Source organism: Leptidea sinapis, chromosome 29 (assembly GCF_905404315.1).
Source record: "Leptidea sinapis chromosome 29, ilLepSina1.1, whole genome shotgun sequence".
Lineage (NCBI taxonomy): Eukaryota > Metazoa > Arthropoda > Insecta > Lepidoptera > Pieridae > Leptidea > Leptidea sinapis.
Window position 1 is genome coordinate 1,408,506 of NC_066293.1, and position 18,554 is coordinate 1,427,059.

General features: G+C 37.9%; 1 protein-coding gene across 1 annotated transcript; it reads right to left on the minus strand.

Moving 5' to 3' along the window:
- Nucleotides 1–2,780: 2,780 nt before the first annotated feature.
- Nucleotides 2,781–15,433, minus strand: LOC126973537 (gastrula zinc finger protein XlCGF7.1-like; the record flags this gene model as incomplete). Its single annotated transcript, XM_050820881.1, has 2 exons — nucleotides 2,781–4,239; nucleotides 15,412–15,433. Coding segments are annotated over 2 exons (768 nt in total), but the record flags the coding sequence as incomplete, so codon positions are not given.
- Nucleotides 15,434–18,554: the final 3,121 nt, after the last annotated feature.

Consider the following 18,554-nt stretch of genomic DNA (forward strand, 5'->3'; position numbering starts at 1 on the left):
GATAGAATAGCAATATTGGTCGTAGAATTGCCAGGCTACAAAAAAGAATGGACAATATTTCAAATATATGCGCCACACGAACTAGCAACAGAAGAAGATAAAAATTTGTTTTATAAAACACTCACCTCTACATTGAAGAAAATCAAATACGACAATCTTATAATAATGGGGGATTTCAATAGTCAAATTGGAGAATATACCGAACGAGAAAAAGGAATCATGGGCCCGTATAGCTATGGCAAGAGGAATGATAATGGTAACAGATTAATCAATTTTGCTTTCGAATTCAATCTTACTATTACAAATACACTTTTTAAGAAAAACAAAAACAGAAAATGGAAATGGGTCTCCCCTGATGCAACTACTTATAACGAAATTGATTTTATTCTTACAAACAGACCGCGAACATTCGAGAATATGGATGTCGTCAATAGTTTTAATTTTAGCTCTGATCATAGAATTCTAAGAGGAACTATGAAATCTAAAGAAACAAGATCCAGGTATATTAAAAAACCAAACAGAGGAAGAATATCGCTACTGATTTCAGAGAACGTATTGGACGATTTTGAAAAGAAACTTAAACAAGAAATATACAACAATAAAGATGAAACTATACAAAACAAATATGATATTCTAGAGAAGAATTTAATTGAATTCAAGGATAAGTTAATAACACGTAAAGAAAAAAGGAATAACATTGGAAACGAAGCGTTGACACTATTGGATAAGAGAAAAGATTTGTTGGCTGATCGGAAAACTCATAAAAAAGAAATTCAAGACATAAGTAAAAAAATAAACGAAAGCATTAGAAAATATAAAAGGAAAGTGGCTACTGACACTATTATAGACCATATAGAAAAAACGGGTGGAGTGAAAAGGGCACAAAAATCTCTGGATCGTAACAAAAAGTGGATTCCTAGATTGTTGAATACAAAAACAGAAACGTGTCAAACATCGAGAGAACATATATTAGAAATCGCAACTAACTTCTACAGCTCCTTGTACGAAGATCACGAAATAGAAACAACAGATTTTTATTACAGAACAGCACAGTTTGAAGAACAAGTACCACCTATACTACAGAGTGAAGTCGAAAAAGCTATAAGATCTCAAAAAGACGACAAATCACCTGGAGAGGATAACATATGTAATGAAGTGATAAAAGGAACTCTTTGTAAAACAATAACACTAATAACAAATCTATATAATGAAATAATGAAGACAGAACAAATACCAAAACAGTGGACAGAAAATATAATTACATTACTTCATAAAAAAGGAGATACACAATTAATTGCTTAATGCCAATAAGCTTAATGCCCAACTTGTACAAAATATTTTCTAAAATTATTTTGAATAGAATAACCACAACATTAGATGAGTCGCAGCCAAGAGAACAAGCTGGTTTTAGAAACAAATTTTCAACGATAGACCATATACATGTAATTAAACAACTTGTACAGAAATGTAATGAATATAACCAACCATATTATTTAGGATTCGTTGATTACAGTAAAGCATTCGACTCTATAAAACACAACTCTCTCTGGAATGCACTAAAAATACAAGGAATTAACGGCAAAATAAATTTAATACAAGGAATTTATAAAAACAATAGAGCAAAAATTAAATTGGAAAGATTAGGACGAGAATTTATGATCAACAAAGGTGTGAGACAAGGAGATCCGCTATCACCCAAACTATTTTCGGCTGTTTTGGAACAAATCTTTCGAAAATTAGAATGGGAGGATCAGGGAATAAACATAGATGGTCAACGCCTACATCATTTGAGATTTGCGGACGACTTAATTATTATTGCCCAAGATCCTAGAACGCTCCAAAAAATGCTACAGGATTTGACCCAAGAAAGCAAAATAGTGGGTTTGGATATTAACACTGAAAAAACCAAGATAATGACTAACAGATCACATGAACTTATAACAGTGGACCAAAATACTATCGAATATGTTGAAGAATATACGTATTTGGGCCAAATCATATCCCCCACAAACCTCATGGACAAGGAAATAGAGCAAAGAGTGGCAAGTTCTTGGAGAAGATACTGGTCTTTAAAAAATATAATGAAAACTAATGAGATCTCGCAAAAACTTAAGAGCAAAGTTTTCAATATGTGCATTACACCTTGCATGACATATGGGTGCCAAACATGGTCCTTAACAAAGAAAAATATACAAAAATTGAAAGTGTGTCAACAAAGCATTGAAAGAAGCATGTTAAAGATCAAAAGGAAAGACAAGGTACAACTAACACAAATCAAGAAGAAAACGAAATTAGAAAGGATAGACAACACTATAAAAAGATTAAAATGGCGATGGGCAGGACACACCTTGAGAAGCAATATTGATAAATGGACAAAAAATATTATAGACTGGTATCCAAGACAAGGGAAAAGAAATCAAGGAAGACAACCCATTAGATGGGAAGATGATTTTAAAAAAGTGGCTGGACCAACGTGGAGACGATCTGCTCTGGACAGATCACAATGGAAATTTCTGGAGGAGGCCTATGTCGGAAGACAAGCGAACGATGTAGAAGATTAAGAATATCACTTATATTAGATTATTACTTAGATAAGAATATTACTTAGATTATTATTACTTAGCTTAGAATATTACTTAGCTTAGAATATTACTTAGATTAGAATATTACTTAGTTAACAATATTATTTAGATTAGATTAGACTATATATATTGTATGAATCTTACATTGTTTGCAATAAAGGCTTATTCATTCATTCATTCAACTAACAATTTGTCTAAATATGTGTAGATATACTAAATTTTTCAATGCAGCAATGAACGTAAGTGCTTTACAAATTGTTTGCAGATAGTCAGAATTTCTGCCACAGATCCCGTTAAGGAGTCCCATTGATCATCATATTCGACTACGACAATTACTTGATCATAACTATGTTATGGTAGATGACTTAAATACCCGGATAGCATATAAAAGTTTCGGCCGAGTATCTTTAATTTGCTCCTAAGAATTGAAGAGTTCCGTTACCTTGTCATGGATTCCGTAATCAGAACCACACCTAACTCGCACCAAACTATCTTTGAAGTATATCCATTCTAATAAAAAAAGAATCGTCGAAATCGGTTGACGCGATATTGAGTTATTCGTAAATTTATCATCCACTTTGCTATACGTATGTATAGCAAATTTAAGAGTTTTATGGTTTTCTCATGGATGCCACTGTCAGATCTGGACCAAATTACAATGGGACCACACGGGAAGCACCAGCTTTCAAATAAAAAGAGAATTATCAAAATCGGTTCACCCAGTCGAAAGTTTTGAGATAACAAACATAAAAAAAGAACTTACCGACGAATTGAGAACCTCCTCCTTTTTTGAAGTCGGTTGAAAATAAGTAAATGAAAACAAAATTCTTTCCTCATGTGAATCCTATAAAGTTCAAACATCCCTAAGAGAACTTGGAGCATTTGCAGCGAAATATAAGAATCATTTTTCCTCAGCAGTGTATTTTACTATGTTTTTGTAAATATTTTTTTAATGTGAAACTTTGTCCACAAACATTACACAAATATGGGGTCTCTCCTGTATGTGTTTTACTATGAGCATTCAAATTTGACCTTGTAGTGAAACTATTACCACAAACAGCACACGAATAAGTCTTCTCTTTTGTACGCATTTGACTTTGATAAAAGCTGTTACCGCTAGCATTACAAGAATAAGGTTTCTCGCCTGAATGGGTTTTACAATGGACCTCTAATTTATGCTTAAACGAAAAGCTTTCACCGCAAATACTACAAGAATAAAGCCCTTCTTCTGTATGTATTTTACAATGGTTTATTAAATACGACCTTTGATTGAAACCTTTACCACAAACAGAACAACAATAAGGCTTTTCTTCTGAATGTGTATTAATGTGAGTCTTCAGATTTGAATTTTGTGTGAAGCTTTTACCACAAATATTGCATGAATAAGGCTTCTCGCCTGTGTGGGTTTTAATATGAGCCTTCAAATTACTCTTTTGATTGAATATTTTACCACAAACAGTACGAGAATGAGCTCTATATTTTTCGTGAAATTTATAGTGCCACTCTAAAACATCAGATCGACTAAATGTTTTACCACAATAAGAACATTGATGTTTATTTTCAGCTTCTGTTTCTTCATTATGTTTCGCCTCATTACTAGAGTCATTGCACTCGTTTTTATGGTTGAATATAATTTGTTGGGAAGATTGTACTATATCTGAAAAATGAAAATAGTATTACACAACTTATAAAATCTGTTTTTTATGCTATATTACTAAATTCAAATTCAAACATTTTTATTAAAAATAGGATGTGACATCACTTATTGAACGTCAAAAACAACTACCCATTTCAAAACGAATGCCTCAGACCTGAGAAGAATGGGCTGTTCTGCGGGCTTTTTTTTTTCATGAAAAAAATATGTTTACAAAGTAATATCGTAAAATTTAACTTATTATTAATTAATAGCTTGAGGGCGGTCACTCTATTTCCAATCTGTGGTATCATAAGTGGTATGAGAAAGTCATTTATGTTATAGTAACCTTACCAAACAAACGTTCTTTGGAATATCGTAATACCTTTGTTTTGAATATTTTCTGGGACCTTGTTGTAAAACCATAGGTATACATCGTCAAACAAAAGACTTATTAACTCAACTTAGCCGAGTAGTAGGCATTATAAGTTTAAGGTCTGTTCCTGCTGTACACAGTATGGTTATCTCATAACCATAATGTTTCTTACAAATTCATTTATGTACATACATTAAATTGTCAAGAATATATTGAGAAGCAACAGTCAAGATGATAATTTCTTTAAATTTTGCTCTCGCTCTTGGCGCGAATAGCCCTCTTCTGCAGCACAAATATTGTATTAATATCGGCAGTGTTGCCCCATAGCAATATACCATGGGACATAATACTATGGAAATATCTAATAATAAGAAAGGTAGGAAATTCACGATATAAATTCGAGGATTTTTATTCTTCATATTATGTCGCGATAATCTGTTTTCTGTTAAAAAAATACTATGTTCGAAATAGCAATGAAATAAGCTTTTCAATTATGTATAATATATATACACCATAGAACAAAAAGTTATAAAAAAACATATTGAAAACTACTTGCGCCGACAGGAATTCGCAAACTTGAACTGTGAGCTGCCGTGTATTTACACGGCCCTATACGGGTGCTCGATTTGCGCGATTTTTGAATGCATTCTACCTTACTATTAACAATAATATTTTGTCTGAATTGAGCTGTAATGGATAAGTATAAAAACAAGTATAATAATATTTGTACAATTTTATTAGGATAATAATTAATTAAAATTAAATTACAAAAAAAACTATTTTATTTACAGTTTATGTGACTCAGTATCGCTACATACATACAGATATCGCTAGACACAGAGAAACAGAATAAAAAAAAATGGAAACAATTTCATATACATTTAATGGTTTTATGAGTAAATTATCTTAAATATTAATCTGTCATTTGACTAAGTATCGCAACATACATACATACAGATATCACTAGACACAGAGATACAGAATAAAAAAAAATTAAACAATTTCATATACAGTTTACGCTTTTATGAGTAAATTAGCTTAGATATCAATTTATCGTTTTACTTAGTATCTCTGTAGTTAATTTTAATTGAAAATTTATCCAAAGTAATTATGATTAAATTGTAAAAGTACATCCGCTTACATCTCTTTTACTCAAATCCTAATATTCGTCATCTGTCAAACTTATCCATCTAAATCCTACAATCTTTACTACGCCACTCATTCTTCATCGTTGCCCCGGGAAGCGAACCTGAAAATTCAGGTTTACAGTATATCAAGCGAATGATAATCAACCCAACACTCCCCGATATACAAGCCTACCTGGCACAGTCGATATATCTGCCTGACCTGGGTACGTTTATTGCGAGCCTTACATCTCGCGCAGTACACTCTCCTGTACAATAGATATCTAAAGACAAGTCCCACGTGGAACTTGACCGTGCTTCAAATCTTTCAACACTTGTGGGATATTCTTGCGCGCCCGGTTTATTGTGCCCAGGACATCTGTACACCGGGTTTTCAGGTATCTTGTTAGGGGTATCTGGTTGTACCAGTTATCCATAACTAAGATATGCCCAACATCCAGATACCCATCCATAAGCTGTAATACAACTTTGGCAGTTGTGTTAGTGAACCCATGAACCGGTCCTGGGTGTATGGACGTATCCTTGCCGGTGTACAATTTGCTCCTGATCATATAGCCGGTGGCAGACTCGCACAAGTCGAAAGATTTAATGCCGAAACGAGCAGCTTTCGACCTTATACATTGCCGAAAGCTTAGACGACCCTTGCAAAGTAGCAAGGACTCGTCTAGGCAGATGTGCTGCATGGGAATGTATAATTCCGAAAACTTCTTATTGCAGTGGTCAAGTATTGGTGCCACTTTGCAAATTTTCCGTGCATAGCCATGAACCGAACTATCTATGTCGCTAACAAAGTGTAGGAACCTTGTTAACAACATAAATTTGTTCCGGCTCATAATTTGCCGGAATCCTGGCATCCCCATTACGCCCGTCACCCAATATTCCCCAACTCTGGCACGTTGATCGAATGACATGTATATAAACACAGCAAACAACCGGTAAAAAACTCCTAACGTCACATCTGTCCATTTCTCCAAATATTTTGGAAGAATGGCATTCATTGAGGGATTAGAGAATGTCTCAATATGCCGCTGTGCATATTTATTTGTCTCTGATGTTATGTGGGTCATAATATCCTCGTCCCAAATTTTAAGGAATATATCGGCAGGGTCGCCGGAAACGTATACTGGACCAGGACTTCGCTGGTAAGTTTCCTTTCGTCCGGAAAAACTCGAAAAGTCTTCCGTCCAATGGAAAGCATTACTAACATTTCGGACATGGTCATTTTGCCCCCCCAAATCATTCATTTCCTCGTTCATAGGTTCATTAAACAATTCCTCTAATTCTTCTCTTTCATTCCCAATTATGCCACTTGTCCCTACCACTTCTACACCTTGATGTAAGCGGAGTATTCTTTGACGAAGAGACTCGTCGTTCACTTCGATCTCTTCCTCCATCTCCTCCACCTCCTCCTCTGCAGAATCGGGGTCGCTACCGGAATCCGCCAAAAGCTGATAAATGTGCTCGTCGCGAAGAGGCAGCGACCGCCGAGCTTTCAAAATACGCCGCCCGCTGGTGGAGGTGGAGGGCGCTGTCGTAGACTGCATCCCAGCTGTCTAAAAATATAGTGGTAGCTCAATACATTGCCCAGTAAGGAGGTAAGTCATATAACACAATAGAAGTCGATCCAAGCAAACAAAGCCAAAAACTAGATTTTCACAAATGTATCATATATACAAAGTGATGCAATAAAAATACTCAAACGTAACGCAACATAAAAATTGTATTTATTTAGATATTTACAACTACAAAAAATGATTTCAAATAAGCAGTGTTCACAGCATAATTTATTGCGCCGGCGCGGCGCAGATGTTAGGACCCACACTTAGAACAATTGAAGGGTTTCGAGTTTCTACTTATCGCTTATCTTGGCGGCGTTGTTCTTGCACCGCTGTATTTCAACACCACTTATTTTTATTTACCAAATTTCGTCAGCAAAAATAATACAAATATCATCATCACTTTACAGTCCTAAAATAGGAAAATTCGAAAGAAAATTTATTTTGAAAAAAGCTTCTCGTTATAGTGAGTGTGTATACGTTTTATATTATAAAAATAAAAACAGAAACTAGACTTACACTTGGACCTGCACTGACTGTCGTCCGTGAAATTCTCCGTGGGCTCCCAATTTGGTGGAGAGTCCCCCCCGGGCTTGTTTCATAGGAAAATTTTAAATTTTCTTCGGACATGTCTGTGGAAAACGTTGCAAATGTTGCAAGAGAATAGGGACTGCGGTGATACTATCAAACATTTCAGATATAAAATATAATTTACTATCAAATATTTCAGATCAAAAATGTAGCACCCAGACTAAGCCCCACTCCCTTCCGACACGCACACATAGAAGATAGCGATTTGAATGTGTGCGTTGATTTTGGGAGGCCCCGTGTTTAGAATAGATTTTATGTCAAACTAGGATATATCGGGACAAAATAACAACTGAAACATATTTAACGATAATTTGTCAAGTAAATAAAGATATATTTCAACATGTTTCAAAGTAAACAAAAACAGTAAATCACTAAAAATGAACAGACAAAACACGTGCATCTACATTTTTTATTTTTGGTACGGTAAATTTTATATATTTAGTTTTCTTGCTGTTTAACAATAGGTTATTAGCGCTAAACCAGTACACAACTTCAGATAGAATATCGTTTACTTCGTCATACATAACTTGGTCTCTTTCCACTTTGAATATCAGTGAAGTGTCGTCCGCAAACAATACTACCTCATGTATTCTTTTTATATACATAATATCATATGAGCTATGCAATAAAAATGATTAAGTAAGCAATGTAGGTATAAAATGTGTTGCACACTGGCTGCGTGGTTTTTTTATGTAAGAAACTTATACTTATGCTAAGTAAAGTAGCTCTTAAGAGGAATCATTTTATTTATTTATTTAATACTAGTTGACCCGACAGACGTTGTTCTGTATATAATAAATAAAATAATGTTTTTATATAAATTTGTCAATAATATATCATAACATCAAAAATTACTTCGTAAAATATACACCCTGTTGTCGTAATGAAATTGTTTCACAGCAGAACTGTCAAACCGTGCGTCAATAAATTCTTTCATAGAAATTATGTATGGACACATCAAAGGAAAAAGAAATTTGTTGTTTTTATTTAATTTAGCAGCATTTTCCTATTTATTCCATATTATTTAAACCTTCTCTGGACTTCCACAAATAATTCAAGACCAAAATTAGCCAAATCGGTCCAGCCGTTGTCGAGTTTTAGCGAGACTAACGAACAGCAATTCATTTTTATATATACAGGATGTCCCAAAGTTATGGGACATGAAGGGAAAGTACCTTAAATATCGTAGATAGGGTATTTTACTGAAAGAAGACTTTATGTTATTTTTAAAAGTTAAGTTTTTAAAGTAATTCTGCATTCAAAGATTTTCTAAAATCAAAGATTTTCTATAGACTTGCCCCGTCTGGAAATCGAACCGACGTAAATGTAAAAAAAACAACACCCCTACTTTTATGATGCCAATCGAAAGAATGGCCAAAAACTAATAACTCTTCTTAAGTAACATAGTATTTTAAAAGAAAGGAACAACGTAAAATTAATGTTTTCCTACTTGGATTGGTACGAATGGACCGATTAGATGGCCGGCCAGATCCCCGGACCTTACACCATTAGATTTCTTCTTTTGGGGATATGTGAAAGATATGCTATACAAAAAGCGATATTTTTTTTTTTTTTTTATGGAATAGGAGGACAAACGAGCGTACGGGTCACCTGGTGTTAAGTGATCACCGCCGCCCACACTCTCCTGCAACACCAGAGGAATCACAAGAGCGTTGCCGGCCTTTAAGGAAGGTGTACGCGCTTTTCTTGAAGGTACCCATGTCGTTTCGTCCCGGAAACACCGCACAAGGAAGCTCATTCCACAGCTTCGTGGTACGAGGAAGAAAGCTCCTTGAAAACCGCACTGTGGAGGACCGCCACACATCCAGATGGTGGGGATGATATCGTAACTTGTGGCGTGTCGTGCGAAGGTGAAATTCGGCGGCAGGAATCAGGTTGAACAGCTCTTCGGAACATTCCCCGTGATAAATGCGGTAGAAGACACACAATGAAGCGACGTCTCTACGCAACGCCAAGTGATCCAGCCGTTCACAGAGTACTGGGTCCCCGACAATTCGAGCTGCTCTGCGTTGCACGCGGTCAAATGGATCGAGCTGATACTGGGGTGCGCCAGACCAGAGATGACAGCAATACTCCATGTGAGGCCGGACCTGCGCTTTGTAGAGCGCTAGAATGTGGGCCGGCTTGAAGTATTGCCGTGCTCTATTTATGACGCCCAGTTTCTTTGAAGCCAGTTTGGCTTTGCCCTCCAGATGGCCACGGAATTGGCAATTGCTCGAGATTTCGAGACCCAGTATTCCGATACTAGGCGAGGCTTTAAGGGAAGTGTTCTCGAAGAGCGGTGATACGGCAAATGGGGTTTTTTTAGTGGTAAACGCGCAAACTTGAGTCTTCTGGGGGTTAAATTGGACAAGGTTCAACTTACCCCATTCCGCGACCTTCTCGAGAGAGGACTCGATATAAGACACAAGTTTCACCCGGCACTGGTCGACGTTTTCCCGAGAGAGACCTGCATGGCCCGTGTATACGGCATCACCAGTGCTGTCGTCTGCATAGCAATGCATGTTGGCGGTGTCCAACATATCATTGATATGCAGAAGAAACAGCGTGGGAGATAGCACACAGCCTTGGGGCACTCCAGCGTTCACGGGCTTGGGATTCGAGCAATAACCGTCGATAACGACCTGTATGCTGCGCCCAGTGAGGAAGCTGGAGGTCCACTTGCATAAGCTCTCGGGAAGCCCAAATGATGGAAGTTTTGCGAGGAGCGCCTTGTGCCATACACGATCAAAGGCCTTCGCTATATCCAGACCAACTGCCAGGCCTTCCCCCTTGCTTTCAATAGCCGCCGCCCATCTGTGTGTTAGGTATACCAGAAGATCGCCAGTCGACCGACCATGGCGAAAGCCGTACTGCCGGTCGTTGATCAACTGGTGACCCTCAAGGTATACCAAGAGCTGGCGGTTAATTATGCTCTCCATAATTTTGGAGAGTAGGGAGGTAATAGCAGTAGGCCTGTAGTTTGCCGGATCCGAACTGTCTCCTTTTTTTGGGATCGGATGGACAAGGGCTGACTTCCATGAATCAGGGACTACGCCTTTTGAATAAGAGTGCCGGAATAAACGCGTTAGCACCGGCGTCAACTCAGGAGCACACGTTCTAAGCACGATTGGAGAAATGCCATCCGGCCCGCTCGACTTCCTGACGTCCAACGAAAACAGAGCTCGCCTAACTGTTTTCTGTCGGAACTGTACTTCAGGCATGGAGCTCTGACACCGCGGGATGGTCGGCGGTGTTTTTTCGTTGTCGTCAAGAGTCGAGTTGGAGGAAAAAAGAGTGCACAGGAGATCGGCTTTCTCTTTTGCCGTATGGGCCAGGGTGTCATTCCTCATGTGCAACGGCGGCATGGACGGCAGGTTGAAGTTACCAAGAGCAGCTTTCGACAACGACCAGAACTTGCGTGTTCCGGTCGGGTAACTGGAAAGCTGCTCGCCAATTTTGACGACGTGCTTCGATTTCGCACGGGCGATTTGCCGCTTAAAAAATCTGGAGGCACGGTTATATTTCCTCTTCAGAACTTTGCAGTTCGGATCCTTTGAGCCCAGCGCCGCAACCCAAGTTCGATACGCCTGTTTTTTGCAGTCAGATGCTGCTTTAACTGACGCATCGAACCAGGGCTGTGATCTGCCACCGATCGGTACTACAGAGCTTGGTATAAAAATATCCATGCCCTGCAGTATCACATCGGCTACTGCAACGGCGCAGGCACTAGGATCATCTGAAAGGAAACAAACCCTGCCCCAAGGGTAGGATGCAAAAAAGGAACGCATCCTATCCCAATCTGCTGACTTGTAGTGCCAAACGCGGCGGGTCGCTGGTGGTCTGCGACGTTGGCGTTGGATAGGCACTACACTCCTGACCAGGCAATGGTCGGACGTTCCGAGAGGGGCGTCGACAGAGACCTGGTAACCATCGGGATGTGTAGTCAGCAGAAGATCTAATAAGGACATGTGGCTATCCACATCCGGGAGCCGCGTCGGTGACTCAACCAATTGGGACAGACCATACGCCAATGCAAAATTATGCACAGATCGCCCTGCGTAGTCTGTGGTACGTGATCCAAGCCATTCGGCATTGTGCCCGTTGAAATCACCCAAGACCACGATTTCAGCGGAGGGGATCTGAGCAAGCACGTCATCAAATGCCGCTTGAACGCAGCCCATGAGGTGATCCGTTTCTGCGTTACCACTATGGGACCTGTAGACACACGCATAGATGCGGACGCGGTCCTCTAAATCTACGCGGAGCCAGAGAGTAGACAGGCCCCTACCCTCAAAATTGCCGAGACGGCGACAGCAGATATCCTCCCTAACGTACACACATACCCCGGCATGAGGCATGAAATTATGCTCAATTTTGTACCCGGGGTACGTTAAATATGACGTATCGCTAGGTCGAGATATCTGCGTCTCCGTAAGGAAACACAAGGCTGGCTGCGCCGTCTCAAGGTGGTGGTGGACGGCGTTTAAGTTGGAGTGAATTCCCCGGATGTTACAAAAGTCCACATTAAGCGTGGAGCGGGGTGCCGTGGTGTTGCTGCCCTGTTTGTCCTGTGACATACGCGGTACTGTGCCCTCCCCAGAATACGAGGGGCAGCCCGAGCGCGAATGCTCGGGGAGGGATTCTCCGGCTCTACAAGAGCCGGTACCCTCCTGGGGTAATTTATTTTTTAGGACCGCTCTCATATTTTGTTGGGGGGGGGGGGAAGGACGGGGGGGAATGGCCTCCGGTCCTCGACACTAACCTATGCGAAACATAGCGGCACTAGGCCGCTACTTCAGGCCGGTATTCTGTGCGAGTGTGGTAAGTAACCCGGACGAGTCTGGTCCGATTGTGCTGACGTCATAAGGCAGCAGCGTGACTCTCCCACTTTCAAAAAGCCCGTAGTCACCTCTTACGACACCCTTGGACCTGGGACTACCCTATTCTTTTTACGCCCCGAGGCAGCACAGCGATATGAGAACGTGGGCGAGTTACAAACAGAATTGTGCCATATCATATCGAGTATTCACTATAAAATGATAAGAAAATCAACAGGCAGCGGACTCATTAAAGTATTGGCGATTTGCGTAAGACAGGAGGGATCACACGCATGGCTTAACAATATATACCCGAACAGTCCGACAGAGAATATTTCCTTGTCATTCAGTTTCCAAAATTTCTGTTAACTTTTGAAAGAGAAAATTGTAAAGAATGAAGCCCCGATTTTTTAGTCTTAACTCACGATTCTTACTCGGAGCTGCAGTTGTCCCTGTCGCACTAATGACTGTCTCGCCCGCGTTAGCGTGACAGAAAAAATTCTTTTAGAATACTTAAGTCTGCGAAAGGGCTCAGCTAATGTAACCTCTTAAAGGCCTTTTCATCCTTGAAATACTACTTTCAACTTCCACACCTCCAAGAGTGTGGGAAGCATAAAGGCGTCCGTCTGAGCACATGTACGTTGCGGATTTAAATTATAAAATTCCGTAAATAATAGGGATTAGGGGCTAAAGTATTAAATTGCTATTTTATTGTAATAGGTACTTCGAATTGACATACAACCTTCATGGTTTGAGATATTCGAGAGAAACTTTTTTCGCATGGTACCTATGTATTTCTTCTTTTAAAAAATGTGCAACATTCGATTATCGACTTTCAGTTGTTTTTTTTTTATTCAGCTTAGACAAGATGGATACTACGAAAATCCGAGAGATTTTTGAAGAGTTTCGACGCGGAACTAACGCGGCAGAATCAGCTCGCAATAGCAATGTTGCGTTTGGAGAGGTGACTGCTAATGAACGCACGCGATTTTGGTTTAAACGCTTTCGTGATGAAAACTTTGATTTGAAGAACGAACCTCGTGGAAGAGCGCCCACACAGGTGAATAACTATGAATTGAAAGAGATGGTGGAAGCCGATCCGATCCAAAAAAGGGGGCCTCATGATTTGACTGCAGAAACAAACGTTTGTTGTCTTTATTATATATAGCCGTAAGCGAAAAATGTAATGGCTGACCGCAGGTCAAATGCCGCAAAAGTATCCTAAGGCAAAGCTTACCAATAAAAAGGTTTTGGTAACTGTTTGGTGATCTCAGCATGGTGTTATACACTATAACTTCTCCGATCTGGTCCAGCAATAAAGGCAGATGTCTACTGTACCAAGCTCCGAAAAATGATAGCAAAATTAGCAGTAAAACAACCCCGACTCATGAATTGGTCTTCAGCATTATTGCTCCATGATAACGCGAGACCTCATACAGTACTAGAAACCGTTTTAACTGTACAGGAACTGCAGTTAGAAACCATTCGTCACCCTCCATATTCGCCTGACCTTGCTCCAATGGACTACCATTGTTTTCGGGATTCGGACAATTTTCTACGTGATAAAAAGTTTTCTTATCAGGAGGCAGCACGAAATACTTTCACACAGTTTGTCGAATCTAGATCATCACAGTTCTATTGTAAAGGCATTAATGACCTTCTTATTACATAATGGTAATTATATTGATTAAATAAAAATGTTAAAAAAAACGAATTTTAATTTTTCAGTAGGTACCTACCTAATAGATTAATTATCATTCATAATAATATATGATGATAGTCTGTAGGACGATACTCTAATAAAATCACAAATGGTAAATTCAAATTGTAATTTATGTATTTCTTTGAGGATTTTATTATAGAAACAGATACTGTATTCTAAACTATTTATTTATTTTCGTAAGTCTTGTGTGAATCAGTGCAAGATTATTTTTATTTCTAGTGTTATTCTAGTTGATGGGGTTTTTTTTAAAACAATCTATATTTTTATGAAAAAATATTAGGTTTTCAAATATATATTTATATAGAATTGTTAATATTGTGATCTCATTACAAGATGTTGCTTGATAGTCGACAGCAAACTACCACCACTACTTAACCACATGGCTTGTCTTTTATTAAGATAACTTTGTAGCATAACATAACACCTGTTGCCTCTCTGTAGAGTCACAAAATAATACACCTCTGTGTGTGACAAATAATGATTCCATTAAATGCTCATTTTACATGTTATTTTTTTCAGTTCTTTCTAATAATTGTTATTCAGTATTTCATAGTATTGATTCTTGCATTATATAAATTTTATTATTATAAGTTACAGTACATCTATTTGTATTATAACTAGGTATGTAACGATTTAAAAAGAGAAATTACTAGTTATTGACATTCAATAAGTGATTTGAAAACCCTATCATTATCATCAGCTGGAAGATGTCCCCTGCTGGACAAAGATCTCCATGACATTCGGTCCTATGCTGCCCTCATCCAACGTATAAGATTGGTGATGTTGACCAGATTGTCAATCCATCTTGTGGGGGGCCTACCAATTACCTACCACCGGCCATCTGTCTGTAATACTATGTGCCCTGCCCACTGCCACTTCAGTTTCAGTCATTTGGGCTATGTAAATTTAAAAACCATATTTAGAATAAAATATTTGAGCATGAATTTCTTCTTGTTGCTTTAATATGATCAATGAATCAAATTACCTTGTTGTTCTGGTTCGGCATAACATCAAAAATTCAAAAAAAATTGAATATGTTTTAAACTTCATAGAAAGTTGAATGTAATTGAAATTAATTACGCAACGCATGTAACCACGCGGAGGAACAGATTGGACTTAAATCACGGGATTCGAAAGAAGAGAGTGGGAAGGACCTGTCGCCTCTTGCGCTTAACTACAGAAAGAGTCGTACACTCAGAGGTGATGTATCACATATCATCAAATCATTTTATATGAAAATATATAAAAAATTAAGAAATGATAATATATAATTAGCCAATTGCTATTTTATGTAATAGTGATAAACCTCAAGTGATACACCATACCACCATCGCACAGAATCAATTAGGATCCATGAGTACCTACGTAATACTTTTCGCCGGCATACTATATATCATAGCATAATATTTTGAATCTCTTAGTTTGCTAGTTACACATTAGTTATTTATGCAACTGTTGTGTAATAAGGGGTATTAAAACACGAATGTGGATTCGAATAACCTACTTTTTTTTACGGCGCGCGACATTCTGGTAGTGTGGAATGCGAGTAAACGAAAATGTTCGTTTTTTGAAATTCATACAGATACCACACATCGAGCAATAAGAATGTGGCTGTCTGTTTACTGTTAACTCTTTGCGCATGAAGGGAACGAAAAAAAAACAGGAGTGTTGTTATGAAATTCAGTACAACATTACAACACTCGTTTGGATGATGTAATGGTTATTAGAACTTTGGGTGTTTTAATGTTGGCAATAAACTAACTGTTTCAGAATCTTTAATAGAGGATTTAAAGCTTGGGTGTGGATTAAAATTTAAATAGAGCAGCATTATAATCCATACCTCAGTATTTAAGTACTGTTTCATTATTTCTTGAGCTCTGAGTGCTTGTGCCATTAGTTTATTACATTTGTGTAGCAAGGAGGTACACATGTAGCAAGTTTGGACAGACATATTTATTATATCCTGAAAACATATTACATGTCAATAAATACAATATGATGTTGACCTATTGGTAAAGAAAGGAAGAAAAATATCCCACCAATTATTATACTATTCATAAATTATGAGGCAAGTTTGAACTTGTAACCCCTTTCTATAAGCATGCTAGACATAGATATCATACTTTTTAATCTTATAGTGTGCACACGGATAACCGTGCTGGTAGCAGCTAGTAAATTATGACATGAAAGTGAATTTCATTTATTTCAAGAGCAATTGTTATTAAATTCTAATTCTTTTATTGCTGAATACATTGAATGTTTTTATGATTGAAATCACATAACAAGTAAAAGGATTGCAATAGAAATGAGCTGCTTGCGCAGGATGCTAGCTAGACTGTGGGTACCACAACTGGGCCTATTTCTGCCATGAAGCAGTAATGTATAAGCATTATTGTGTCTCAGTCTGAAGGGTGCCGTAGTTAGTGAAATTGAAACTTAACATCCTATGTTTCAAGATGACGAGCACAGTTGTGATGCTGCTCAGAATTTTTGGGTTGCTCAAGAATCCTGAGCGGCACTCCGTTGTAATGGGCAGGGCGTATCAATTACCATCAGCTGAATATTCTGCTCGTCACATCCCTTGTCATAAAAAAATGGGCTCAGAGAAGCCAATACAAGGATTGATATATTAAACTAATATGTTTAGAAAAAAATAGCTTTTTAGAGTTAAAGATTAAGTCAAATAGTAAAATATTTAATAATAGCACGCACTTGTTTACTTGTAATTTTGTCATACACTTCCCGTAGGTTTGTTCCATCTATACAATACATTTTCGTGGTGTCATGTAAACATATCCAACATAGATTGTCTAACATTGTAACAGTGAAAATTCTATTAAGATTTTTCAACTATTTGGCTGTATTTTAACTATAAAGCTCTGAATCACTGAACACTATTACTCTAATTTTGATATAATATTGATAAATTAATTTTAAATGCAGGTATGCTGGAAATTCGTAAATGTAGGTAGGTAATGGAAGATCTATTCTATTCTATTCTTTCTAGTGGCTTCTGTGGAAGGGGCACCACAACTCGCCAATGTCACGTTTCAGTAGACCAACAAGCTTAGAGTGTGTCATTTGATCGGTGTAAACGAATTTATAAGTGATTATAGTAATGACCGGTGCCCAGAATCAAAACAGATTTATTTTCTTATTATACCTGAAACAAATATACATGCTGTTAGATTATAATGGACAAACACTGATAATATTACTTATATAAAACATTTATTGTGTTAGTTATAACTTAATATTATTCTGTTTAATATATTTACATAAAGTATTTACAAAAGGAGTGAAAACAAAGGTGAGGAGGCATTTCATGGAGGTGGGGCGGGGGATTTCAGGAGGTATAAAGTTGTACAAGGAAGACTTCATTAAAGGGCAATTAAAGAATAAATGGTCTACATTTCCCTCATCAAGTCCACATTCACATAGAGGATGGTCTCTAATTCTTAATTTGGCTAGGAATACTGGAGTGTAAGAGTGGTTTAAGCGTAACCGGCAAACTGTTGATATTATTGATTTATTGGGGAATCTAAATTTCGAGAACCACGGTTTTAAAGGGATTACAGGTTGTATATCACCATAAAAGACGCCTTTAGCAGTTTTGGAAACCTGCCAGATGTTTGACCACCTCTCAAACATATTTATTTTCAAAGTGGAGCACAAGTCATGAGAGAAGATTTGAGAATGTTGTTGGGAACCTGTATGAGCAGCTGACCTGGCACAAGCATCAGCATTTTCATTGCCGATTATACCTGCATGGCCTGGTATCCATGCTAGAACTATGTTGATGTTGAGATCATAGCACTCTTTCAAGTTTTCTCTTATCTTAAGTGTAATTGGAAACCTACTTTTTGAGCGAATGATGAAATGATTGGATTTGAGAGGATGGATTGAAGGCAGCTTTTGGAGTCTGATAATATAATAGAATTGTTTAGGCCGTGGGACTTAATAAATAAAATAGCTTCAAGTATAGCAATTGCTTCCCCTGTGAATACCGAAGTGACAGTTGGGCAGCTATAACTTAATACAATTCTTGTGGAGGGGATCCATACTGCAACACCAACTGGGCTCATGTGTATTTTAGAAGCATCAGTGAAAATCTTATGCCAATTTTGG